The sequence below is a fragment of the Gasterosteus aculeatus genome, chromosome 5, assembly GCF_964276395.1.
Source record: "Gasterosteus aculeatus chromosome 5, fGasAcu3.hap1.1, whole genome shotgun sequence".
Lineage (NCBI taxonomy): Eukaryota > Metazoa > Chordata > Actinopteri > Perciformes > Gasterosteidae > Gasterosteus > Gasterosteus aculeatus.
This window is the reverse complement of record NC_135692.1, coordinates 7,446,923-7,470,602: the sequence shown is the minus strand read 5'-3', so window position 1 is coordinate 7,470,602 and position 23,680 is coordinate 7,446,923. Positions and strand designations below refer to the sequence as shown.

Below are 23,680 nucleotides of genomic sequence, written 5' to 3'. Positions count from 1 at the left end.
GCTAGGAGACCTGTTGTCGTCCTCTGGCTGCGTTACTGATTTGGTTCTACCCTTCGGTCTCATTTGCCTTGCAGAGTTTCCCATCATGTTTTTTTAGAGGCGTGCATCTGCAGTAGTGCCCCCGAGGAAGGAAACCCGAAAAAGAGACTGATCTCAATCGAGAAAAAGCCCCAGCAGAAATGACTAAACTTCAATTTCTCTCAGCGGCTGAGCTCAGATTCAGAGAGGATCATACATCCAATCAGATAAGCTTTGTCGTTTTTTTGTCGTTTTTTTGCTCCATGCATTGATTTCATATATTTTCAGTGATTTTTCAAACTGCCCTGTAAAAAAGCATTTAACAAGACGAAAGACGACGTCCTCCAGAACCTCGTCCTTCAGGGATGCCGAGATCTCGGGATGAGGCCCGGAGCCTTTTGAGCACGGAGCGTCCCAGCGAGCTAGCTCAGCGCTAACCCCTTTCAGTCGGAGGCTTTGGGCGGCCCGGTGCTGCCTTGCTGTTGATACGACGCTTGGTGGAAAAACCGCTATTCCCCCATCTGCCTCGGAGAATGCCGCGGTCTGCTTCTAAAAGGCTTAGGAGTCCGACCGCTGCATCGCTCCCTCCCCTCCTCCCGCCGGCACGCTTATTGACACTTCACTGCCATCTGCCAAGACTCAGACAGACTGCACGTTATTCAAGCTGGAGGAACGCAAGAACGTTATGAGGGGTTCCCACTCGGTTCATACGTGAAAGACGATTATCTTCGGCCCCGTTATAATATCTGAAGTGACGTAGAGACGAAGCGCGAGTGAATGGAGCGTTAAGCCGCAGACTTGGACGGATGTGCGGCCCGACAGATAACTTAATGTGTTTGCATTAAACAGGGAGTTTGGATGTTCAGAAGTATGCCCGTAGAAACCGATAGGAGAAGCAGCAAAAGGGAAGTTTGAATGTGGATGTATTCTATATTTAGAATATTTTCCCCTCTTTACTTTGCTGTGGGGAATTGAAGCTGTAGTTGATTCTCCCTGCAGAGACACCAGGCTCCTAAAAGCGGTCTTTCACCTCACAGAACACAGGAGTTCATCTGACATCAATGAGCACTTTTTGTGTTCAGATGGTGTACTTGTATTTGTACACAGTACTATTGTAAATACCTCCTCTACTTCTGCACGGCGGCGTTTGTTCTATAATCCAGTAACAGAGTAACAGGCTGTTCTAAGGCATCAGGGACCCGAAGTATCAGGGGCCCTGTGGCCTCCAACTTCAAAATGTCCACAGAAACACAAGATGTCTTCAATGAGACACTAAGTGACGGAAAGAGAATCACAGAGTGCCTCCCTCCGGTGAGGAGTGTCTCTTGTCTCCCTCCTGTGAGGAGTGTCTCTTGTCTCCCTCCTGTGAGGAGTGTCTCTTGTCTCTCTCCTGTGAGGAGTGTCTCTTGTCTCTCTCCTGTGAGGAGTGTCTCTTGTCTCTCTCCTGTGAGGAGTGTCTCTTGTCTCTCTCCTGTGAGGAGTGTCTCTTGTCTCCCTCCTGTGAGGAGTGTCTCTTGTCTCCCTCCTGTGAGGAGTGTCTCTTGTCTCCCTCCTGTGAGGAGTGTCTCTTGTCTCCCTCCTGTGAGGATTGTCCTGTCCTGCGAGAAGTGTCCTCTCCCCCTCAGTTATCAGTCTCACTGGAAAGGAATGTCACGGTCCGCAGCAGCGATGCCCGTGAAATCTTGAGGTTTGGGGTGTGCGTGTTACAGCTGCCTCGTCAATCAAGCCCGGCGCGTGTGTGTGTGTGTGTGTGTGTGTGTGTGTGTGTGTGAGCTGGTGAAATCCGTCTCTGACCAGCCAGTCTGGCTTTTTTAACAGCAGGTTCAGCAGCAATCTTGAGTGAAGGAATTGCAGCTAATGAAGCACTAACGACTCAGCCAGGAGGCTCCTCCCACTCTGCACCAGGTGAGGGTCAGAAGAAAGGGCTTGGGTGGTCAGAGGTCACTGTGACCTCACAAATTATTTTATCAACTAGGCCTCAACTCATTTCAAACCATAAGACTATGAGCCGTGTGTAAATGAATGCCATCGTGCAGCAGATCTCTGTCTCTGTCGGTCCCTCCTCGATTAGACGTGAAAACTGTGAGAGCTCTGCTTCAGTATACAGACTGTACGACACAGGTTGTGTGTGCTTGTTTGGAAGCCTTCAACATTTTGTCCTGCACCATCTCGGTTTCTGACGGTTTGGCCTTCATCATGTTGAGTTTTGGCGTTTGCCATCTGGATCTTTGGTCGGAGGCTTCTTCACAACTAGAGGATTTGCCCCCCCGACGGGCAGTAGAGCGAATGCACCTTTAAGACATTGAACTCTTCAGAACTGGAGGTTTCCTTCTGATGGCGAGCTGATCTCTGGTAAACGGTAACGTAGCTGTGGAGCCACAAACGGATTGTGATAACGAAAAGGAATAAAAAAGGAGGGGAAATCGACCATAAATCTGGGGGGGACACAGTAAGGTGGGTAGGAAACCGTGAGAGGACGTTACAGACGGGAGGTATGTCGAGCATCGGATTCTCATCCGCCATCTTTTTCCCGTCATAACTCATCTCTGCAACAGAAGCCACTTAAATACCACAACTGAGTCCTGTGGGTGTTTATCTGGGGGGGAGGGGGGGCAGCGAGGGGGCGCTGAGACGTCCTGTTTGGATTCTATTGACTGTTTACGTGTAAAATAAAACACCGGCGTGATAAAGTGTTGTTTCTCTCTTCCTCCTTGACATTTATTTCATCTTTTAGAAACAGTTCACACCTCTCTGTGAGGGTGACTGAAGGTTTCTCTCCGTGGTTGGTAATTCGGGTGCGTCGGTCCGAGGTCAGACTGGGGAAATGTTTGGCCTTCCAAGGTGGTCTGATTGTATCTTCCTCTCTGTTGTTGGCACACATAAAGTGTAAACGCAGCTCCTCCATCCCCAGAGGCCATTTTGTCTGTCTCTGTCTGCGTCGTAGTGTTTCTCATCCTCGCCCATCGATGACTGCAGCCTCCATCACAGCAGAATGAGAAGGTTAATCCCCCCCCTCCTGACCTCTTGTCTCCTGTCTTTTGCAGACTCGCACGCCACGCGTGACCCGACTCAGCCCCACGCAGCCGGCTCTCGCCGACCAGGCCAGCCGGGTCTCCTTTGCCTCAGCAGAGAACCTCGGCACCATGTCGGAGCCCGACATGCCGATCGGCTTCAACCGGATGAACCGGCTGCGCCAGAGCCTGCCGCTGGCGCGCTCCTCCAGCCAGGCCAAGCTGAGGGCGCCAGGTCAGTACGACGACACGCACCTGTTGTGAAGCTGGTGAGCTTTCCACTCTGCTGCAACTGTAGCAGGAGGAAAGCACTTTCAAAGATCTGATCTGGCTTGACTGACTCGAGTCTTCAAACGCTGCGTAATATTTGCAAATAATGAATTTGGCTGCTCAGGAGGGAGCCTGATGTGCTCACAGGAGTTGGGAAAAGGTGGGATGAATCACATTCATTGCTAAAACGGTTCTACCAGCAGGGTGTCCAAGTGTTGGTAACACGTCCTTCTTATGAAGGAGAATGTTCCTTTTCTACACAACACTGTGATAATTACGTGTTGTTTCGTGGGACTTTATCTGTCGCTGTGTGTGTGACGCTTGTGATGATCCGTGAAGCTACTTCAGGAATGATGTTGGTTAGTAGAAGTAACGAGAAACATTAACATTCCATTTGCTGAAGAATGAAGCTTAGATACAAATATGCAACTATTTCTTTGCTTTATTGAGTGAGAAATTTTAGGTTTGACTGATCAATTGATTATATTTATATTTATCTTTTTATAATAGAAGAATTAACGCCTAACTAACGCGGTGGTAATAAGGTTCCATGAATTCATCACGAGCGCCGCATGTATTTAGGGAGTCAAAGGACCTTTCACCTCTTAGCTCCTTACACTCTTGAGTGGGCTTAATACATGTCCCTCCCCCCCCTCACCCCCTACCCCTTCAACCATGGTGGATCTCCCTCATTGCTCCTCCCCATCCATGAATGCAGGGATATTGTTCCTGCAGCTTGGGGAGGAGACTCGCAGGGTTCACCTGACCCACGAGCTGACCAGCCTGGATACGCTGAGGGCCCTCATCGTGCACATGTTCCCCCAGAGGCTCACCATGGCCATGCTCAGGTACTAGCATGGCATTGATCAAAGTATGAGCTAAGTATGTCATTGAGCGTCCACATGACTGCTTTTTAATCATCCCACTTTTATCAAATCAATCGCCAGGTGATCATCCTCATCCTCAAACACACTTAAGGAAATAACAACGTTTTGTAAACTGAAGCAGAATGAAAACAGGAAAGGGAGGAATCAAACAAATACTACATACTCTGTATAGTTTGAGGTACGAGAGAATTCCCCTCCTATCTATTTGTTGTTGAATCTGTCTCTACCTAGTTAGATAGTTAGCTTACCGTTAGCATGGATTCTCTCCTTAGACGTGACTATTTTGTCGTATAATCTTAAAACCAGCTAAGTCATTGAAGTCCTCCCGTATAAAGCAAATTTTCTATATATATATATATTCATAAAGCAGCTTCAAAGTGCTTATGATAATTAAAAAACTTCTTCAAGACATAAATTACAACAATAAAATAAAATAATCTAAATAAGCATAAAAGCAAAAGTTGCCTTTAAGAAACATTGAAAAGAGAATCATAAAACATAAAATCATTCTTACGTAGGGAGATGAAAGGTGAATATCATATTAATATAATATCATATTAAAAATGAGAAAAATGCTTTAAGTCAGTACTCATGTTACAGTATGTGATAACACAGGACAACAATTGGTAAAAGAATCAATAGGTGTTTCCATCAAGGTGTTTACTTATAGATCATCTGCTCTGAGGCTGCTGGTTGATGTATAAATTCAGACTCTGAACTGAAATGACTGCGGTGATTTGATATGAGTCTGGTTGATTCTCTCATCGCGGCGCCTCGTTCACTCAAGTTCCTCGCCTCCAATTCACTTTATCAGTCGTCAATAGATGCTGAAATCGCCTTTGCGTCGACTATTTATCAGCGTTTTGATATTGTGTCGCGATGATTATTGACGACCAGGTCTCCGAACACGGCTCTCCTGATCAAAGATGAGACCCGAAACGTCTTCTACGAGCTAGAGGACCCACGGGATGTTCAGGACCGCTGCGTGATCAAGATCTACTGCAAGGAGCCCATCTACGGCACCTACCCGGGACACCCACACCTGGCCAACGGAGACCTGCGGGTAAGGACTCGCATCCTTTGTGTGGGTGCAAGAATCTTTTTTGACCTCATGACTTTCGCCTCTGGACGGCTGTTTTGAAGCCTGAAGTTATTTGGTTTGGGGGTCGCCGTCTTGGGTATTTGTCATGTAGAGGTACTGTATACGCCTCCGGTGCAGACCTGTCAATCAGCGGATAGCACCACCCTAAAGCAGAGAGCGAGGCTGTTTGTGTCGACATCATCAGATTTGCCTCTCAGCCTTCTGCTTTAATCTGCGTTTGCATTATCAGAGCAAGTTGTGGCCCCCGTGAAACGTATCCATGTATTTGAGTGAGAGAAACACATCACATGTCCTTGCTTGTGTAAGGACCGACGTATAAAGGCAAGCAGCTTTAGCCGCAGCCACCTTTTCCTTCGTTGACTGTTAATTTCCTGCGCAGCTGGTTGATGACTCAGAGATTAGGAAGCCAGACAAACTTGTCTCCTTCTGGCGGGCAGCTGCCAAATTATCCCACGAATAAAGAGGCTCCCCGCACATACCACCAATATCGCTTTCTCTTGTGTTTACGTGTTAGTCTCTTCCGCTATGTGAGGTTTTGATTGTTGTGTGTGAAGAATCAGGCGCTTTCTGCGCACATACAAAGCCTGTTAGCTTGCGGTGCTAGCAGTAGCATGTGCAGGCGCTAGTAGCAATGCTTAGGAATGTATAATTGGGTGATTTAAGTTTGTTTCTTTGAAACCAAACGAACCAAGCAGAAGATTCCACGAGAGCAGACCGGTGATTTCTGCATGTTTCCATGGTGAAACATAAATACATACACACGTGTTTTAACACACTTACCTGGTATCTGTTTAGATTGATTTAATGTTGCTTGTATATTTTATCTTATTTTATATCGCACCAATCATCAGAACATATTCCTCTATGTGTAACATGTGGAAATAAATGGCTTCCTATTCTGATTTCAGGCCAGACTGATGTGGAATCTGTTCATGACGTGGTGATTGATCCGTACATGCGCGCGTTTCCCCACAAAGACGCACACCAAATCACCACTTTAAATCTGGTGTTTAGCAGAAATGTGCACGTATGTTTCTAATAGGTAATTCGGCATGAAAATACATCTGTTTGACTAAATACATTTGGGCTAATGTTTCAGAGGTCAAATGTTTGCCTCTCCTGTGAGCTCCGAAGGATCCAACCACAGCGCTCACCTTTACTTTTATGTGTGAGTGAGTTAGAGCAAAGCTCCTGGCTTTACCAAGGTGAGGGACGAGGACCTTTCTGTGTGTGTGTGTGTGTGTGTGTGTGTGTGTGTCTGTGAGAGAGAGAGATGGCTTATTGAACCCCAGCCAGCAGGATTACTGGGGCCTTCCTGGTTCTGGAGGTCGGCGGTGAGATTTAAAAAAAAGCCTTCGGGGACGAAACCCTCGATGGATCTTGCTTCTCAGGGGGGAATCTATGAGTGGGGATTGAAACGTCTTAGTGTCAAAAGGACGATGTCCGTTGCTAAGATACAAGATGGAAGGCGATGGCACCGGAGTTGTTAGTTGGGCTGCTGTGAGAGGCCGAAGGGTTTGCTACGTGGAAATATTGGTTTTTCACTTTGCATCGATTCGCTTCCTCGTCTTCTTTTGTACTTTCCCGGCTGAAATTGCTCCCGGCTGCTCACCTCCCATCACTCTCCTTTCTCTCTGACATTTTGGGACGGTTGCCAAAAGATAACCCATCAATGCTCAGTCGCTCGATAGGCGCACTTAACATGCTGTAACATGTTGCAGTGAAACTGCACATTACTGATTTTTTTAAATTTTTTACTGATTATCTTAAAATAATTGATTTTTTTTAAGTGCTGCTGGACATATTTTTGGGGAGTTTCTTCCAACCCACAAACTGTTGAATAAGACGACCTAGAGAGTTTTTATAGACTGCTTGGATCAGAAAACGTGTGATTTAACAAGCCAATCAGCGCAGGCTCAAACAGTTATTTTAGAAATAAGGTCCTATGGTGGTCACACTAAAGAGGCCGGCCATCACATTCTCTCTGTATCTTTTGAGAATATATTTGAAAATTTGCCCCATTCTTTTTTTTTTCTGTAGGCTGAGCTTTTTAGGGCGGAGAGCTCTTAACGAGACTGAAGGATGGAAGTGTTAAAGCGCTTTGAGTGGTCAGAAGGCTAGAAGCGCTCTACAAATACAGTCCATTTACCATTAACAATAAACAATATCAATTAGTTGTCGTAGAAACCCCGAATACAAGTTTTCACCTGAAAAATAGCAGCATATGTTTTCTCTGAATTTGAAATGGTAAAGCAGAACTACAAATATCTTTTATTTATTAATTGAATTTCTTGTTTCAAAATATGTAGATGTGACTAAGAAAGCCAATTCTATATTACATGATGCGTATGTCAAATTGAATGAATAAATTAAATCCTAATAATCCATTCACACTAATTCCAGATGATAATAATCCCGCATCTTGCTTGTATTGTAGATCTATGGAGAAGGGACAGCCTGAGCGTGGCGTGAGCCTCATGTGTTGTTGTTGTTGTTGTTCTCGCAGAGGGAGATGGTGTATGCGCCTCAGGACTCCTCACCCAACCGCCGCCTCAGCAACCCGCACATGTCTTCCCAGCACTCGTCTTCCTCCGCCTCCCCTCAGGGCTCGCCGTCACGCGCCCGCCTCCTCTACAGCGGAGGCAGACCCTCGTCTTACGCCGGGCCACCACACCACACCCACTCCCTGCCGCACCCCCACTCCCAGTCCCACCACTCCTCCCCCCACCACCACCAGCAGCAGCAGCAGCAGCAGCAGCTCCAACAGCTCCAGCAGCTCCAGCAGCAGCACCACCAGCAGCTCCAGCAGCAGCAGCAGCAGCAGCAGCAGCAGCTCCACCAGCCCCATCGCCCCCAGCAGGCCTTCTGCGCCTCCTCCAGCGCCATCCTGGAGCGCAGGGACGTGAAGCCCGACGATGAGGTGGGGGGGTCCAGAAGCATGGTGTTGCTGCGGGGAGACGACCGTGGAATCTACGCAGACCCCTACTCTCTGGGACCGGACCCCAGCCGGCTGAGTCTGGCGGGAGGTCCTCACTCCCCCCTGCCAGCCCGAGCTGACCCCTACGGCTCCTTATATCGCCGAGGGGGAGGGGGAGGAGGTGCTGGATCAATGCGTTCGCTCACCTCCTACACAGCGGCCGCTCTGCAAGGAGAGCTGATGGAGACCGGCGCTCTGTACCGACCGGGAGGACCGCTTTACAACGACGCCTACGCCGCCTCCATGTTGGCCATGGGGCTGCGGGTTCCTCCCCCCTCCTCCCCGCAGAAGATGCCCGACATGAGGGAGTCCTACGGGGGCACCTTGCCCGGTCGGGGCTCGCCCGGGAGGCAGAGTTTGAGGAGGGACTCCGTGATCTCCTCCGTGTTCGGGGACAGTCCAAAAGCCCGGGGGGGCCAGGGCCCGGGGCTGGGCCTCACCTCGGAGCAGCTCTGCCTGATGGCCGGTCCCGGGGGAGAAGGGGGGGGCGGCGCCGGGGGCTTCGGAACGCCTCTCGCGAGAAACGAAAGCGAGACCCGGTAGGACGCATTTCTCTACTCTAAATACTTCTGATGTACAGTCCGTGTTGCAGTATCACACTACACTGTACTTTGTTTTTGTTTAGACAATACCTGGTTTCAATGTCTCATGAATGAAAAGTAGTTGAATGGAACAGTTAGCTTATGTGGCTAATGCTAATCACTTTCAGTAAAATGTATTTCTGAGACGTCACTAATAAGGTGGTGCTGGACGCTTATTGACGTAGGTGATACTTTACTACACTGACTGATCAGTAACTGTCAGCTACTGTAACTTTTTTCAGAAATATTTTTAACTTTTTAAATTTAATTTTTAACTAATCTTTTTTGACGTGGTTTTCAATAGCTTAATCAAATTTTGAGACATTTTTTACATATCTTCTTCTTGTATTCGGGCTTCTTCATTTCTAGGCTCCCAAACTCATTGCTCGAAACCCCTAGAGGCTTCAGAGTCGGTCGGAGGTGTAAACTCCTGGGTTAAAGGTCACCAATACAAAACCTCAAGGTGGATTTACAATTCCATCCAAATAGACATCCGGACAGAATTCTCCAAAGTTGGTGGGAACTGAGCGCTTCTGCAGCTCAAAACAAAGTATAGAATTGACAGTTGATTTTTTACTTTTTGTACGATTGAACATTGAAAGAAAATGCCTTGATCTTGAACGCGGGGCGTGAAAAGCGAGCGCAGGAGGAGCAGCAGGAGAGTTTTGTATCATTCATTGTGCATCATGTGTCTGGTGTGTGAACCCAGGGAGCGCATGGAGGCCATGGAGAAGCAGATCGCCAGTCTGACGGGGCTGCTGCAGAGAGTACTGAGCAGGGCGCCCGACGCGGAAAGCCCGTAAGCGATACACACACACATAGTACAGTTTGTGGAAACGCACTGTAGAAAGACACACAAACGCTGTAAAACAAACACTACCTAGAAGTCTAGTTGTCCTTTTTACATGACGTTTTATATTTCCACAGTATACCTACTTGTTTCCTAATACAGACCTTACTCTTTCTGAGCGTGTTAGCTTTGGGGAATTACCCACAATTCATAGCAACATGGCGATACCAGTGGAAGCTGGAGGCGTGTGTGTTCCTGCCTGGCAAATAACATCTACACAGAAACATTAGGCGTTAAAGATTGAACAAATGAAAGCAGAGATTATGTTTCAATCAGCAAAGAAGAAGTCAGATGAAGGAAAGGAAAATAATTGTTTACTAACAATATACAATACAGTGATCCCTCGCCACTTCGCGGTTCACTTATCGCGGATTCGCTATTTCGCGGATTTTCATATTGCATTTTTTTTTTTTTTGGTGCATTGTGCTCTGCATTCTGATTCGCTAAAAACTCACTCCCGAGCCGTTAATTACAGTTCTCCAACGTAATCGATGGTGGCATGTCGGTGTACAAGGATCTTTTTGCAAAGAAGAAAAAAGAGCGACAACAGCTGCCTATCACTATGTTCTTCTCCCGAACAAACACACCTGCACCGCGGGCTTCAGAAGAAGAGAACACTGCAGAGCGCAGTCAGGATGCAGCGGCCCAGTCTGAAGAGCAGTGAAACGGCCTACACGCGAGTCACTGTATTTGTATACATGTAATAGTTGGTAATTGTAAAAAAAAAAAAAGTTTTCTATTTCGCGGATTTCACTTATCGCGGGTCATTTTCGGAACGTAACCCCCGCGATAAACGAGGGATTACTGTATGTGATGATAAAGTTTTGGTGCTTGGGCTCTTGCGCTCTGGAGATGGGGAGGTGGAGTAATTGCGTAACAGCAGCATGAACGTACTGAAGGTGGAGAGGCGACGGTGTTTAAATGAGACGGCAGCAGGATGACAAGCTGATTGACAGCTCTAAGCTGAGGAAATAAGAAGTGATAAGTGAATGACGGATATATGAGGAATAAGCTAAGTCTCACCTGCGCATACACGACACAAACGCACACACACTCGCCTGCACACACACACACACACGCGCACAAACTCGCCTGCACTCACTATCACCTGCACCCCCATACGCCCGCACACACTGACCGCTCCTCAGTAGCCGGGTGGATGGTGCTCTGGCTTTAAGTGCTTCACCCCTTGCCTCTTCCAGGGAGAAGATGGAGTCGGCCAGCGACTGCTCGGGGACTGACAGTAAGTGCTGCTTACCCCCCCCGCTACCCCTCACCTCCCTCCCCCACCTCCACCGCCTGTCACTGCCTTATAAATTGGGTTTCTTCTTCCTCTCACACAGCTACCACTTCCATCTTTCTCTGCATAATTCCTAAAAGTGCCTCACATGTGATTGTAATGGCTGCCTTTGCAAAGCTTTATGCTGTGTGTGTGTGTGTGTGTGTGTGTGTGTGTGTGTGTGTGTGTTTGCCGGCTGTCTCTCTGCTGCTGTGTAACTGGTGCTCATGCTTCTGGTTTTAGCTGGACAAACTAAAAAAAAGAAAGGTAGCTATGTGCTCCTGAAGTGTGTGGAACCCCCCCCCCCTTCTCCCTCCTCCCACACCCCTCCTACTATTTTATTGAGGAGCGTTCTTAGCTCCTGAAAGGTGTGTTTGTGTGTGTGTGTCCTCCTGTAGGATTTACATCCCTCTCAGCTGGTGTCCTTCACCCCCCCCCCCTCCTTCTGTCTCCTTCAGTCAGAAACCATTTGAGTTGCATTTATTTCTGACACAAAATTAAGCTTTTTCCTCCCCCGACTTATTTCTGACATCCAGGCTTTAAGACGCGTTTCAGAGCCGATAAAACGTGAATGTTTTGAAAGTGCAATTAATGCAAAAGGGTTCTGAGTTTGAGGTATAAGGAACTAAACCAGCGTTATCTGATGATATACGGTGACTTACAGATAAGCTCAGAATACTTTTGGAATTTTTGTTGGTGAAACATTTATTTCTATAACTCCAGTTCCATCTTCCTCCCGTTAAGACGAGAATGTCCTCCGTCTCCCGGAGTCACCACTGTGTATTTTAGCGAGACGTTCCTGTCAGTGTTCTTCCAATGCAACTCCGATGAGTGCGTCCTCCACTAATTGTCTGGCAGTCATTCTTCCCTCCGTCTCGTTCTGCATGCGTGACTCAGCCTCCACCCTCCCCCCCTGCCCCAAATAAAAATTCACTGCCGGATCATTCATCGTATCTCATTTCCAAAGGGGCGCTGAGGGGGGTCGTCGCCTTTGAGTCCATAATCTCCGGCTCTCGTAGAATTTGTCTCCAATTGCTGCTGCAGGAATCCCAGAACAACCAAACAAACTTCTGGTTTCCAGTCGGGTGAATGTTTCTGAGGTCAGGAGAGCCTGAAGGGTGGAGATTCCTCTCAGGCTCTGTGCACCATCTCTCGTTTAAAAAAAAAAAGCTTTCATTTGCTAGCAGTGTTTTTGGGACAACTTCTATTAGTCCCTTAAAGTGCCCCCCACCCACCGCAGTCCCCCCTCCCACTTCACTGGGATTCATGCTCCTTCCTTTATGTCGGAACAGTTCTGACACCGTCTGCTCCCTTGGCCCTGATGCCTCCTCCGCCCTCGGGGGCCCACCAGCCCGTCACCGTGTCCCGTCTGCAGATGCAGCTCCACCTGCAGGGCCTGCAGCAGAACACCAACGCGCTGCGCCAGCACCTCTCGCATCTACGCAACATGCAGGTGCGTTACCTACACCCACGAGGTGTGTGTGAGAAGTAGATGTCGTCGTGGTGACCCAGCAGACGTGTGTTACAGCCGGAAGTTGGGTTTTTTGAGATCAAAATGTTTATTGATTTTCAGATATGCATTAAAAATCAACCATCCATTACCATCAATATACATACACCCATACATACACATAGATATGAAAATATATAAACATACATACGCATACATAGATATAAATACACACAGACACACACGCACACCCATTTGAACATATAAACAAAAATACAGACATAATAGTAAAACAAAAAATGAGAGAGAAAAAAATTAAGAATTTTTTTTTAAAAATGCAGAAAATATTAAATGATAAAGGAAAAAACGAATAAAAATGTAAATGAGTAATTCCATCATCCCCTTATGCCTGATTTCACCCACTACTCCGTCTGTTGTCGGAGAGGCTGTAATATGGGCCATCAGATTTTCCCATCCTTGGTCTTGTCTGGTATTCCGGCTATCATGTTTCTGAATGCTGCAGTCTGTCGCGAGCTTGATCCGTTCTTTACACATAGGCGTGTGCGGCCTTCGCACATTCCAGTGTGAATATTTGATATTTCCTTGTAGAATATTGAGGCAGTATGTGAAGAACTTGAAGCACTGAGAAATTCTTCAATCCTGTTTTTTTCCCTCTCTGCTCTTTTGAGTCCAAACACCTTCACCGTGCTGCTCCTCAGCTGTAAATGCTCCCAGAAATCCCCTTTCTTCTGTAGCTGAAATGTTCCTTTAAGGTTCTCAAATGATCTGAATACCCCATCTTCATATATATCTTTGACAGCATGTATTCCTTTTGCCAGCCATGTATCCCATAGAATAGTTTTTTTCCCCATACAAATGCGACACAAGGTGTTTTTGTGATAGAATAATAATAATAATAATAAGCTGGTATGGTGCTAAAATGTTACGTTTTAAACGTTTGTTTTATACCTGCCTGCTTGTTCTGTATGAGAAGTGATACAAAGTTATGTATTATCATGTTTGAATCAAACCCTCTTTAAAACAAGATCTGGACATTAGAACTTTCTAAAAGTGTAAATCATCACAAAGCAACTCTCTTAACGCGCCTCCGACCGCCGGCTAACCCGAGCCGCGCTTGTGGTCCTAGCTGGAGAACCAGGACTCGGTCTTGTCCCTGCTGAGGCAGACCGAGTCCCAGCTGAGCCTCATGATGCTGGACGCCACACGCACCCAGGAGGACCCGCTCCAGAGGCAGCGCCTCCTGGTGGAGGAGGAGAGACTCAAGTACCTGAACCAGGAGGAGCTGCTCATCCAGCAGCTGCAGTGAGTGTGGCCGGAGAACGTGTCCGCTTGTGGAACCGTGGGCGTGGGATTTGAACCTGTGACCCGCTCCTCCTCAGTGACCTGGAGAAGTCTGTGGAGGAGCTGCAGAAGAACTCCTCGGTGAACCACGGCCTGGTGACGGAGCAGGATGTGGAGCAGAAGAGCAAAGAGCTTAGGATGCTGGGAGAGACGCTCACGGAGCTCAAAAGTAAGCCTGTGTGTGTGTGTGTGTGTGTGTGTGTGTCACTCGCCCCCCCGCTGCAGCTTCACTATAAACATGTTACTTTCTCCTCACTGTAAACATCCCGCTAAAAGTCTCAAACCAACACTGACTGTATCTGTTAACAAGCGCAGCTTCTTCCTCTGAGCCACGCAGATCTATTGTGAACACACCAGTGAGCCTCACCGTGGCTGCTCCATCACCATGAACACACTAGTTTACTCCTTCACACAAACACACACCGTCCTGCTGCCATGAAGAGAAACAAAAGGGGATTCATCCGCTGCTGAATTAGTCTCCTCCCCTTTTTACTCTGATTACAAACAAATACAGTGACAAGATGTTTTTTTATTGATTTACTCCTCCAGTAAAAATCCAAAGGCTCAGACCAGGTGGAAACATTGCTGGTTTTACTCTTTTCATAAAACAAAGCCTTTGTACTTTTGTGCTACATCCTAAACGTCCATATTCCTCCTTCAAAATCTAAATACTTAAAGTTAGATCTGCTTCTTAACCTTCCTCAATTTAGTCCTATATGTGACCAGGACTATTTCCAAATGGGGTACAGAATTTATCTGTTGCTCATTTTAATCTTCATTTTTACTAAAGTAGAGCGACGGTAGTATGGTGTAAATATTGTTAAATACGCATAAACGTACAGCAGCATTGCGGCCGTAGTTCTGCGTCATAGTTTACTTCTAATGGTTGCTAAAATACTACGTGTTTAGTGTGTCAAAGTCACAATGAATATTTATGACTCAACTTGATATTCAGTATCCGTATCCTCTCTCAATCTCCACTTAATAGCGTGTTAGCTCGTCCACCTAGCGCCTGCATCCACACATCCAACATGATACTCAAACATCCAACAAGCGCCCACGTACGGATTAGGGCGGTGTTTTTTGTTGCCCATCCTTTCCTTATGTAGCTGTGACAGACGCAGCAGGCCACCTGCCCTCCTCTTAACCTTTCCAGCATTCTTGCACTCTGACAATGCCGCTGTGTCTTCCTCGTCCATCTGTCCACCTGCACCCCCATCCCTCCCCCTCCCCCTCCCACGCAGACCAGTTCCCCTGCCTGCAGAGTAAGATGCGGGTGGTGCTGAGGGTGGAGGTGGAGGCTGTTAAGTTCCTGAAAGAAGAGCCTCACCGGCTGGACGCGCTGCTGAAGCGCTGCAACAACATGACGGATGCGCTCAGCACGCTGCGCAGGTACACGCGGCAATATGCATTATTACAAGTTATTCTCGCAGGAAACTGTTTATTACCAATATTTAAACAAATGATTAGTCAATTAGATCTTTTTTTATTCTTTTAGAATTCTGTGAACTTTTAAAAATATTTTTTATTTTATTTACCCTTTTGACATTTAACACAGTATCTTTGAGTTGAGGACAAAACACTTGACACTGAATATTTGAATATTTCGCACTGAGGCTTTGAAGAAAAATGGTTTTGGGCCCTAAAACCTAAACATGTTTTTGATTATCGTATTTTCCGCACTATACGGCGCACCGGATTATAAGGCGCGTAAGATCCTGCAGTCAAACGCTTGACGTCGGGGGGGATGTGGAGAGGTGGAGACGGTGCTTTCAGGGTCCGGTCAATGCCGCGAGGTGCGTCCGCTCCCGCCGCCCCCCTCGCCATCCACGTGTAGCCGAGTGGTTCGGGTGCGCCTATACTTCGCGTTGATAACAAAAGAAACAACCCGGAGCTCCAGTTCTGCGCCGAACCGGCCGCAACTTTATTTTTATCACCCTTTTCACCACACCCCCAGTTGAGCACCACCTCAACTTCCTCTCCTTCCATCCCCCCCTTCACAACAAAAGCCCCCACACCGGAACACCTGTGCAACAATAGCTTACACGCGGCTTAAATCTTCGGCTGCTCTCCAGCCGCGCCGCCTGCCAAGGGCCCCTTTTAGAATAACTTATTTCCCCCGTTGGTTTGGTGCTTTCAGGGTCCGATCGATGCTGCAAGGTTCATAGCCCAATACCGCCATTATTAAAACGAAGAATGTTTACGAGAGAGCGGATCAGATTGAAGAACCTTTGTCGGAAGAAATGCGTAAATATGACCGCTTCTACAAGCCGTCATTGGCGGACAGCTTCCCGATTCACGGAGGGAGATCTCCTCAAACGCCGGTTTGCTGGTCGAGAGGAACAAAGTTGTGGAGGAAAATACGGGACAAATGTGTCCGCGATGAAAAGCAGCAGTGTGGATGCACGGGGCAATAGTCTATGATAAATAAACAAATAAATAAATAGACGCGACTCTGTTGGTCGTCTTTGATAAAAAAAACGTTACTCCGCCTGTTGTTCTGGCGGTGAACTACTCTGCAACACACGCAGAACCATGAATTGAAACGAGTGCGTCGACGCAACGACGCAGACGCAGAAACATGCGCCGGCTTTTAGAATAACTTATTTTCCCCGTTAAGATGGTTCAGCTACTGTAGAGAAAAGGACGCCGTCTCTCGCTCTTTAATCTCATGAAGTGCTCGGCCAGAACGACAGCTTTGTTTGTCCGACGCGCCCTGAAAGCAGCTCCATATCTCACGCGCTTCAGCGCCGCTCAGCATCTCGCCGTCGTAGACGAGCTTTGGCATGTTTGACTCCTACAGACTCGAGGCCAGACAAACAGAATTGCTTTAGATAAACATGATCGAGGAGGTTTTTCTACAATTCTGCTAATTAAAAACTCAAAGGTTTTATGCTAATGCAGTCCTGTTTTTATTCAAACAGCCGTTAAATATGAATAATAATGATGAATTCAACTCGCGTTTCCCACTTTAAAATACTAACGTGATCTCACGGCGCTTCACGCACAGGTAAAATAATTATACAGTAATTTACTCATAAAATTATGAAAGAATTGTGAAATTTTACTGTGTAAAAAAATAAAATAATAATAATAATTACAAAAGATTCAAATTCGATATTGACAACGTCAGCAGTCTGACTGGAGACCGTTTCTTGGCCTTGTCTGTTTCATCTGCTGGCTCTCTAACAAAGTCCAGAACCTTCATGGTGTCCTGTGTGTATTGTAGTCTCTTGTATCCCTCCTATATGTACAGACAAGTGACCGAGGGCGGGTGGAGGGGCCCCGAGGACCTCTCCAGCCAATCGCAGAAGAGATCTGAGGAGGCGAGGCGCGGCTCCGACCTGGACCTCCTGAGCAGTTCTCCCCTCGGGCTCGCCGACCTCGACGCCGGCGCCGGCCTGGCCAACTGGACGCCCGTTGCCGACGGCGACGCCTCGGGCCCCGAGCAGGACCTCCAGCCCCCCTCCATGACCTTCAGGCACCGGGTCCTGGAAGAGCTGCCGAGTCGGCGTCCCGGCGATAAGTCGGTGTCGGCAGAAGTCCGACTGGTACTCGGGTCAAATATTAGAAACCGTGCACATGATCTAATGATGGCAAAGATAACGGTTAATAATGTGTGATTAAGAGACACTGCAGGTTCTGTGCTGTCGGAACCAACAGTTCACCAATACGGATTTATTCATTTATTTATGTGACAACCGTTCAGTCACACTAGATCATATCTGGATGTTCATTTTATTATAATATACCTTTACGATACTTATGTATTTGTTTTTTCTTTTCAAGCTGCTCTACAACCGAAAATGTGGGACTAATTAGGGCTTATCTTATAATGTTAATAGTACCATTCATTCAACCGTGTGTGTCAGGCGGCGGAGCGGGACTGGGAGGAGAAGCGGGCCAGTCTGACCCAGTTCAGCGCCCAGGACATCAACCGCCTGCTGGAGGAGACGCAGGCCGAGCTGATGAAGGCCATCCCGGACCTCGACTTCGCTGCCCGCCACATCAACAAGCCGGCCGTGCCCCCGAAGCCGCAGATCACCATCCCGATAACCTCCTCCACCACCACCTCCTCCACCACCACCACGGCGCCGGCTTCTCCCGCCTCTGTCGCCGGGGAGCAGCAGCCCGGCAAAGTGCAGCTGGCCGCCCAGAAGCTGAACAGCATGGAGGGGGCGGGGCCTCACCGGGGGTCGGGTAGGTGCCCTCTCGTTCTTTACGCTTTACTTGATGTGTGGGGATAAACAAATAGCGTCTCAACGTGTGACGCGCTGCCGTGTTCACAGTGGACCTCAACGTGACCCGGTTCCGCACGGAGAAGCTCTCCAAGTCTCCGCCTCCGCCGCCGCCGCGCCGAAGCTTCCCGTCGGCACACGGCCTCACCACTGCCCGCACGGGCGAGGTCATCGTCACCACCAAGAACACCAAGGTTAGACGGGTCAGGGAAGGACTGCGTTAAAGCCCAAAGAGACATTTTTACATTATTACTAACATATATAACACTATACTACCATTTTACTCTCTTAACAATACTCTATTAACAATTACCATCATTAAGATGAAACAGCCTGAGATGTGGTCTCAGTGGAGATGTATGAAGTCTTAGATCGCAGGTCTGTTATTTGCCGAGGAGGACGTGGCTAAAGGGTTCAAGGGAACGCTATATTTACAATATTTTCACCACGTTATGACGAGGAAATGAAGCCGGGAGTCATGACCGAAAGAACTAGGTCACAGGTACAAGCGGTTTCCTCGGGAGGGGGAGCGGCGTCTCCCTCAGAGACACGGTGAGAAGCTCAGCCATCCGCGAGGAGCGGAGCCGCTGCTGAGGTTGAGGTGGTTTGGGCTTATGATAAGGAGGCTCCCTCCACCCCTCCCCGGGGGAGAACCAGAGCTAGGTGGAGGGATGACATCACTGGCGCGGGGACGCCTTGGGACAGTTGTTTTAGCACACAGGAGTTGCCGGTTTAACGCTGCCTGGCTCCCTGGTTGAAGCCTGACTGACCCCATGAAACCCGCGAGGGAAAGTGCAGGTTTCTGTGCAGCGGGACGGATCCCAGTCTAACGTCTAACGTCTAACGTCTTTGTGTTCGTGCAAGATGGAGGAAGACGGCGACGTGCCTAAAACGCTGGTGAAGCTGAGGAGGACGCCCTGCGACGCCCCTCGACCCGCCTCCACCCCCCCGGTTATCTCGGCGTCGGCCATTCGCAACGAGGAGGACGTCGAGGATGAGGAGGAGGAAGGGGAGAAGATCATGGCGGAGCTGGAGGTATTTGAGATGCATGATTTATTGGTGGGGCTGAGGTTTTACTGCGCTGACCCGTGATAACACGTCTCTGCCCCACTAAAGATATTTCAGAGAGCTCCTGAGAGAGATTGTAGTAAACGGTGCAGCAGCCGACCACAGGCCCCCCCCACTCCGCCCCGCACCTACGGGTCGTTGGGCAGAAAGGTAAAGTTAAAATAAACCGCCCCTCTTCGACTCTCTCCCCTTTGACCTTTTTATTCTCCACTTTTTTCCCGCCTGCGAAACTATCGACACGCAGAGTGAAGAAGCACATCAACCCAAATGAAACGTGGGTTTGAGTCGTAGAACTGAACTTCTCCGTCTGACCTTGTTCACCTTTCTCTCTGCGCCTCCTGCACCGAGCTTTAACACACAGTGCGGTGTAACACGATGTGAAGTAGGTTTTAGAAGCCAGGTTTAAACTGTGTAGTGTGCAAGTCTAACTGAACTACTTCCCCCTCCCCTGTCGGCTCCCACAGAACAGCAGTAACTCCCCGGGCCCCACCAAGGGCCCCACCGTCGCAGCCCGGCTCAAACACCTCCAGCAGGGCAGCCTGGAGAGGCCCAAAACGCGCAAGCAGAAAGAGGATTTCCCTAAAATCCAGGGCCAGCAGCAGGTATTCCACTTCTGAAGAGCGGCCGCTTCAACTTCTCCTCGGGAGGGGTGGGGGGGTGAGGGGGGGGTACTATTGACACAGACCCTTGATCATTATGTTTAATTTCCTCCAGTTGTTGATGTGCATTCTGGACATTTCAGAGGCCAGATCTGACCGGCTTAGAGATGCTAACGGAATAGAGTCTCTGATGTCTCAGTTTGTTTCCCCCCCCCCCCCCCGGGGTTTTGGGTTGGTTTGGCCGGTCAGTTAAGCTTGAAGGTTAAGAACTGCCTTTTTACAAAGAAGCTGTAACGCCGCAACTTATAACGCAAGATGCCGAAAGAGAAGCGCGAGGTTCCCTGAAGAGGTATTTGTCTGGAAAATGTGCAGGAAGACGTTTATCAAAGCTAAAGTCGAGGAGGACTTATTATATAATTAATACCCAAAATGTCCTAATATGATTTCACCTTGTCCCGTCAACTGATTTTGTACACCAATCTTCATAGATGTTATGTAAAAGTGTCCTTTACTTAAAAGCTAAACAAAATTTTATTTATTTCAATTGTCAGTTGACAGCTGACCGTGAGCTAAACAGTCGTTAGTGAAAGGAAGAATTGGTTCAGTCCGTCCAATCAGGGCACAGTCTCCCAGTCATGTGATTCAGTAGAGACATTTTTAATTACAATTATTGAAGTTAATTCATAATTTAAAAACTACATGAATACATGAAAGTACTATATTGAATGCTGGTAAAATTTCACAATTCTTCTAAAATGTTTCCACTTCAGGCAAATAGAGAAAACTACAGTTGAGTAAAAGTACTCCGTTCAATGTGATTTCCCTCAAAAGTAACACACATTTCTCAGGAAAAAGCAGAAGTAAACCGGCCAATTACAGCGGAGCATGAATGACATCACCGGCTCAGTGCTCAAAACGAAAGGAGACTCAAGTGTGTGCGTGTGTGAGAAGTAAGTACCTTTTAAACGTGAAGCTCCACCCGTCTTATCTGCCCCTGCAGACGCCCCAAGTGCCCCCCCACCCCTCCGACTTGCTGAGTGGATCAGCCCCCCCCCCCCCCCCCCCCCCGTTCCTTTACGGGCCACTTTAAAAAATAGATCCTGAATAAAAGAGCTTTCACGAACCACTCGAGAAAAGTCACAAAGATAACAGCCAGTGAGACGCAGCCCCCCGTTCACACCAAAACTGCCGGTTCTCCCAGAATGCCCTGCAAGGAATCTGATTAATTCATGAATTCACCACATTAAACATGCAGCCATTTAGGAAGTTTTATTCCAGATTCCAGGAGCGCAGACGCATCTGACGGGTCCAGGTTGGGACCTCACAGAGGAGACATTGTTAGCTGTTAGCTTTTAGCAAACGTCTTCCCTCCACAAGGAGACCTGGAAGAATTTAAACTTCCACTCTGACACGCCTCATTCCAATTATTGCTGGTTAATAATCTGTCACCCACAGAACCTGAAGAACTGCGAATGCGTCTACGTTGACGCCACTAGTGAGATGATTCTCCTCTCATTTAACTAACTTTTTTTCGTGTTCTTTTCTTTTCTGGTGGAAAGTGGCACAAAAAGAACAAAAGCTCTATCTCCTGCTCATCAGTTACTTAATCCTTATTCATTGATTGGTCGGTTGCAGTTTCTCTCACTAATCCTCTTTGAGGCCGGCTGATGCGGTTTGCTCGTCCTAGTCTTCCTCCTTCCTTCAACCTGAAGAAACCCTCATTCCTTTCAAGTTGCACACTGGAACAGAATTTAATCTTTTTTTATTTAAAATAAAATTTCTGGATTTGTAGTTTGATCTGAAAATATCCTGCCAACAAAACTCTTAACAAACTTTAAAATTTGGCTTTCTAGAACGGAAGTAAGTGAAGATTTGCCCTCTAGAAGGAAAGATGCAGGGAAGGATTAGGACTAATAACGCGAGGAGTTCTGAAGTCGATCTCGAGTTCAGACTCAGTTCGTCACAAAGATGGAGACAGAGGTAGTTTGTTCGGCTCCATCACAATAGCGGAGTCCCAGTTACACACTGAGCGGGCTGTGCGTCCACTCACCTAAAGTGATGACACTCAGTCCCTTTCCTAAATATTCGGTTGGGAGAAATAAAATGTTGAGGGCCAACAAATGCTGAAAAAATCGTTAGACTTCAGCCTGGATCCCTCACAATGCGCCTTGATCTCATATTCCAACCTGTAGCGGCATTCCGATCACGACCAAAGGTTTCCCCCGCCCCCCACCCCCTGGGGGGGCCTCAGTGGCGCGTTGGACTTTGATGCGTTTGAGATTCCCCTTAAAGGGCCAGTGTGCAGCAGTGATCTGATGAGTAAGTTTCCATTAGCGTACGATCACCTGAGACTGAGCATCAAAGTGGTTTTGTGACATTAGAACAAGCACTTTGTAGCTACATGCGTCCGCAGAGAGTCCGCCGTGTATCTACGGTGGCCCAGATCAGACAAACCAGACCACGTCTCCAGATGGGACAGTTTGGATTGGTTGCAATCTGCGATCTCACCACTGGGTGGTGCCAGATTCGGCACGCTGTGCCTTTAAAACAAAATACCGACGTTCGTGGCAAAAGAAAGCTCAGGAGGACGAAAGAGAATGAAAGCTTTGATCATTTTGCAGTTTGATTGACGTGTATGAAACAATACAGCAGTAAAAACATATGACAGTGTATAAAAATAATATAAAGTATTTAGTGTGAGATTCCTTTAATACACGGTTAACGTGACGGTGTGGAGCTGAAATATAAGATTCTTGAGTTGACGTTTAGCTGGAGGGAATATTAATCTCTCCCTGTGAGAGTATTTTTGTCACAGGCAGATGTTAATACATTCACGGAATGTATTAGTGGACAGAAATAGGAACGCGACCATACAACCGGAACCCACTCCACAAGATATTGTATGTATATTATAAAACCATTTTGTTTTGAAGAGATTGATTTATTAACATGTAAAAAAGAAAAGCATCATCTATGTTTTATATGATCAAGTTTTTATTTGTATTTTTATACTTAAAGATTCATAAGCATGCGACACATTTATTCTGTAAATTATTATTTTTCTGAGTTCTGAGAATTTTTTATTTGTCGTTTCCTGCCATGATCACGCGTCGACATGGAGACCGGGGGGGGGGGGGGGCAGCGGGAGGTTCTCCAGATGAATATTAAAGTATCGCCACATTTCTATAAAAAAGCACATGTTTTGTAGCCGTTGCCTCTAAGAAGCGATAGTCTCTATGATACAGAATACAGATTAATCTATTGGTGGTTTATGATGAATGTGTGATTGTTGTTCATGTACATTAACCCAAATGATATATTAACAGAATTTTACGTAGACGTTTTTTTAGACGGGGTGTGGGCGGGGATAATGAATCCAAAACGGCATGCATACTGTATACATTCCTGGAAACTTGCACGCGGGGTCAACAGAGGTCAAATCTTCTGGTCAATAATTCTGTGTGTACTTGTGAGTGTATGATAGAGTAAACAAACTGTAAAGTAACAGAGTTTTGTATTATGTTCAAAATGGGTCGGCAAAGCCCCTCTTACCGTGGGAATAAGTCCAGAAGTATTATTGTAATAATTCCTATACGTATTGCGCCAGGTGTGAGGAGGATACGGTGCCTCCTGCTGCTCCTCCAGTCCGAGAGTGATGCTCGCTGTGTGCAGTAAGTGTTGTCTGTGAACTGTGAAGAATGATGATAATCTACTACCAAGTCAGTATAACTTACTAAAGACCAACTAAACAAAGCAAAAAAACACACGGCGCAACTCTATGTATGGAAAGTGAAAGTTGCCGCTTTGTGTGAGAAAATTCAACCAATCAAAAGAAAGATTAAAAAAACTGAAGGTTGCTGCTTTTGTTACTTCCTGTTGTGATTTTGTGACAATAAAGGTGACCTCTTATACGCGATGGTAGTTTGTCTCATTCCCATCATTAATACGGGTTTAGTCCATCTGCAATCAAGATTAAAGAGCTTTTTTC

General features: G+C 47.2%; 1 protein-coding gene across 12 annotated transcripts in view; it reads left to right on the top strand.

Annotated features, from left to right (window-relative positions):
• LOC120818938 (SRC kinase signaling inhibitor 1) overlaps positions 1-23,606 on the top strand; it is a 49,270-nt gene extending 25,664 nt beyond the window's left edge. For 4 of the 12 annotated variants that reach the window (XM_078102867.1, XM_040175851.2, XM_040175853.2 and 1 more), the window contains 17 exons: positions 3,063-3,264; positions 4,018-4,147; positions 5,084-5,249; positions 7,795-8,804; positions 9,556-9,645; positions 10,899-10,939; positions 11,219-11,242; positions 12,268-12,428; positions 13,573-13,748; positions 13,826-13,956; positions 15,032-15,179; positions 17,017-17,338; positions 17,660-17,987; positions 18,077-18,219; positions 18,890-19,060; positions 19,142-19,243; positions 19,558-19,788. In XM_078102867.1, the coding sequence (XP_077958993.1) occupies positions 3,063-3,264; positions 4,018-4,147; positions 5,084-5,249; positions 7,795-8,804; positions 9,556-9,645; positions 10,899-10,939; positions 11,219-11,242; positions 12,268-12,428; positions 13,573-13,748; positions 13,826-13,956; positions 15,032-15,179; positions 17,017-17,338; positions 17,660-17,987; positions 18,077-18,219; positions 18,890-19,060; positions 19,142-19,243; positions 19,558-19,710 (3,498 nt within the window). In that variant the 3' untranslated portion in view covers positions 19,711-19,788. Of the gene's footprint in view, positions 1-3,062; positions 3,265-4,017; positions 4,148-5,083; positions 5,250-7,794; positions 8,805-9,555; positions 9,646-10,898; positions 10,940-11,218; positions 11,243-12,267; positions 12,429-13,572; positions 13,749-13,825; positions 13,957-15,031; positions 15,180-17,016; positions 17,339-17,659; positions 17,988-18,076; positions 18,220-18,889; positions 19,061-19,141; positions 19,244-19,557 lie in introns of all 12 variants that reach the window. The other 8 variants (XM_078102866.1, XM_040175854.2, XM_040175855.2 and 5 more) reach the window with 8 other exon arrangements.
• Positions 23,607-23,680: the final 74 nt, after the last annotated feature.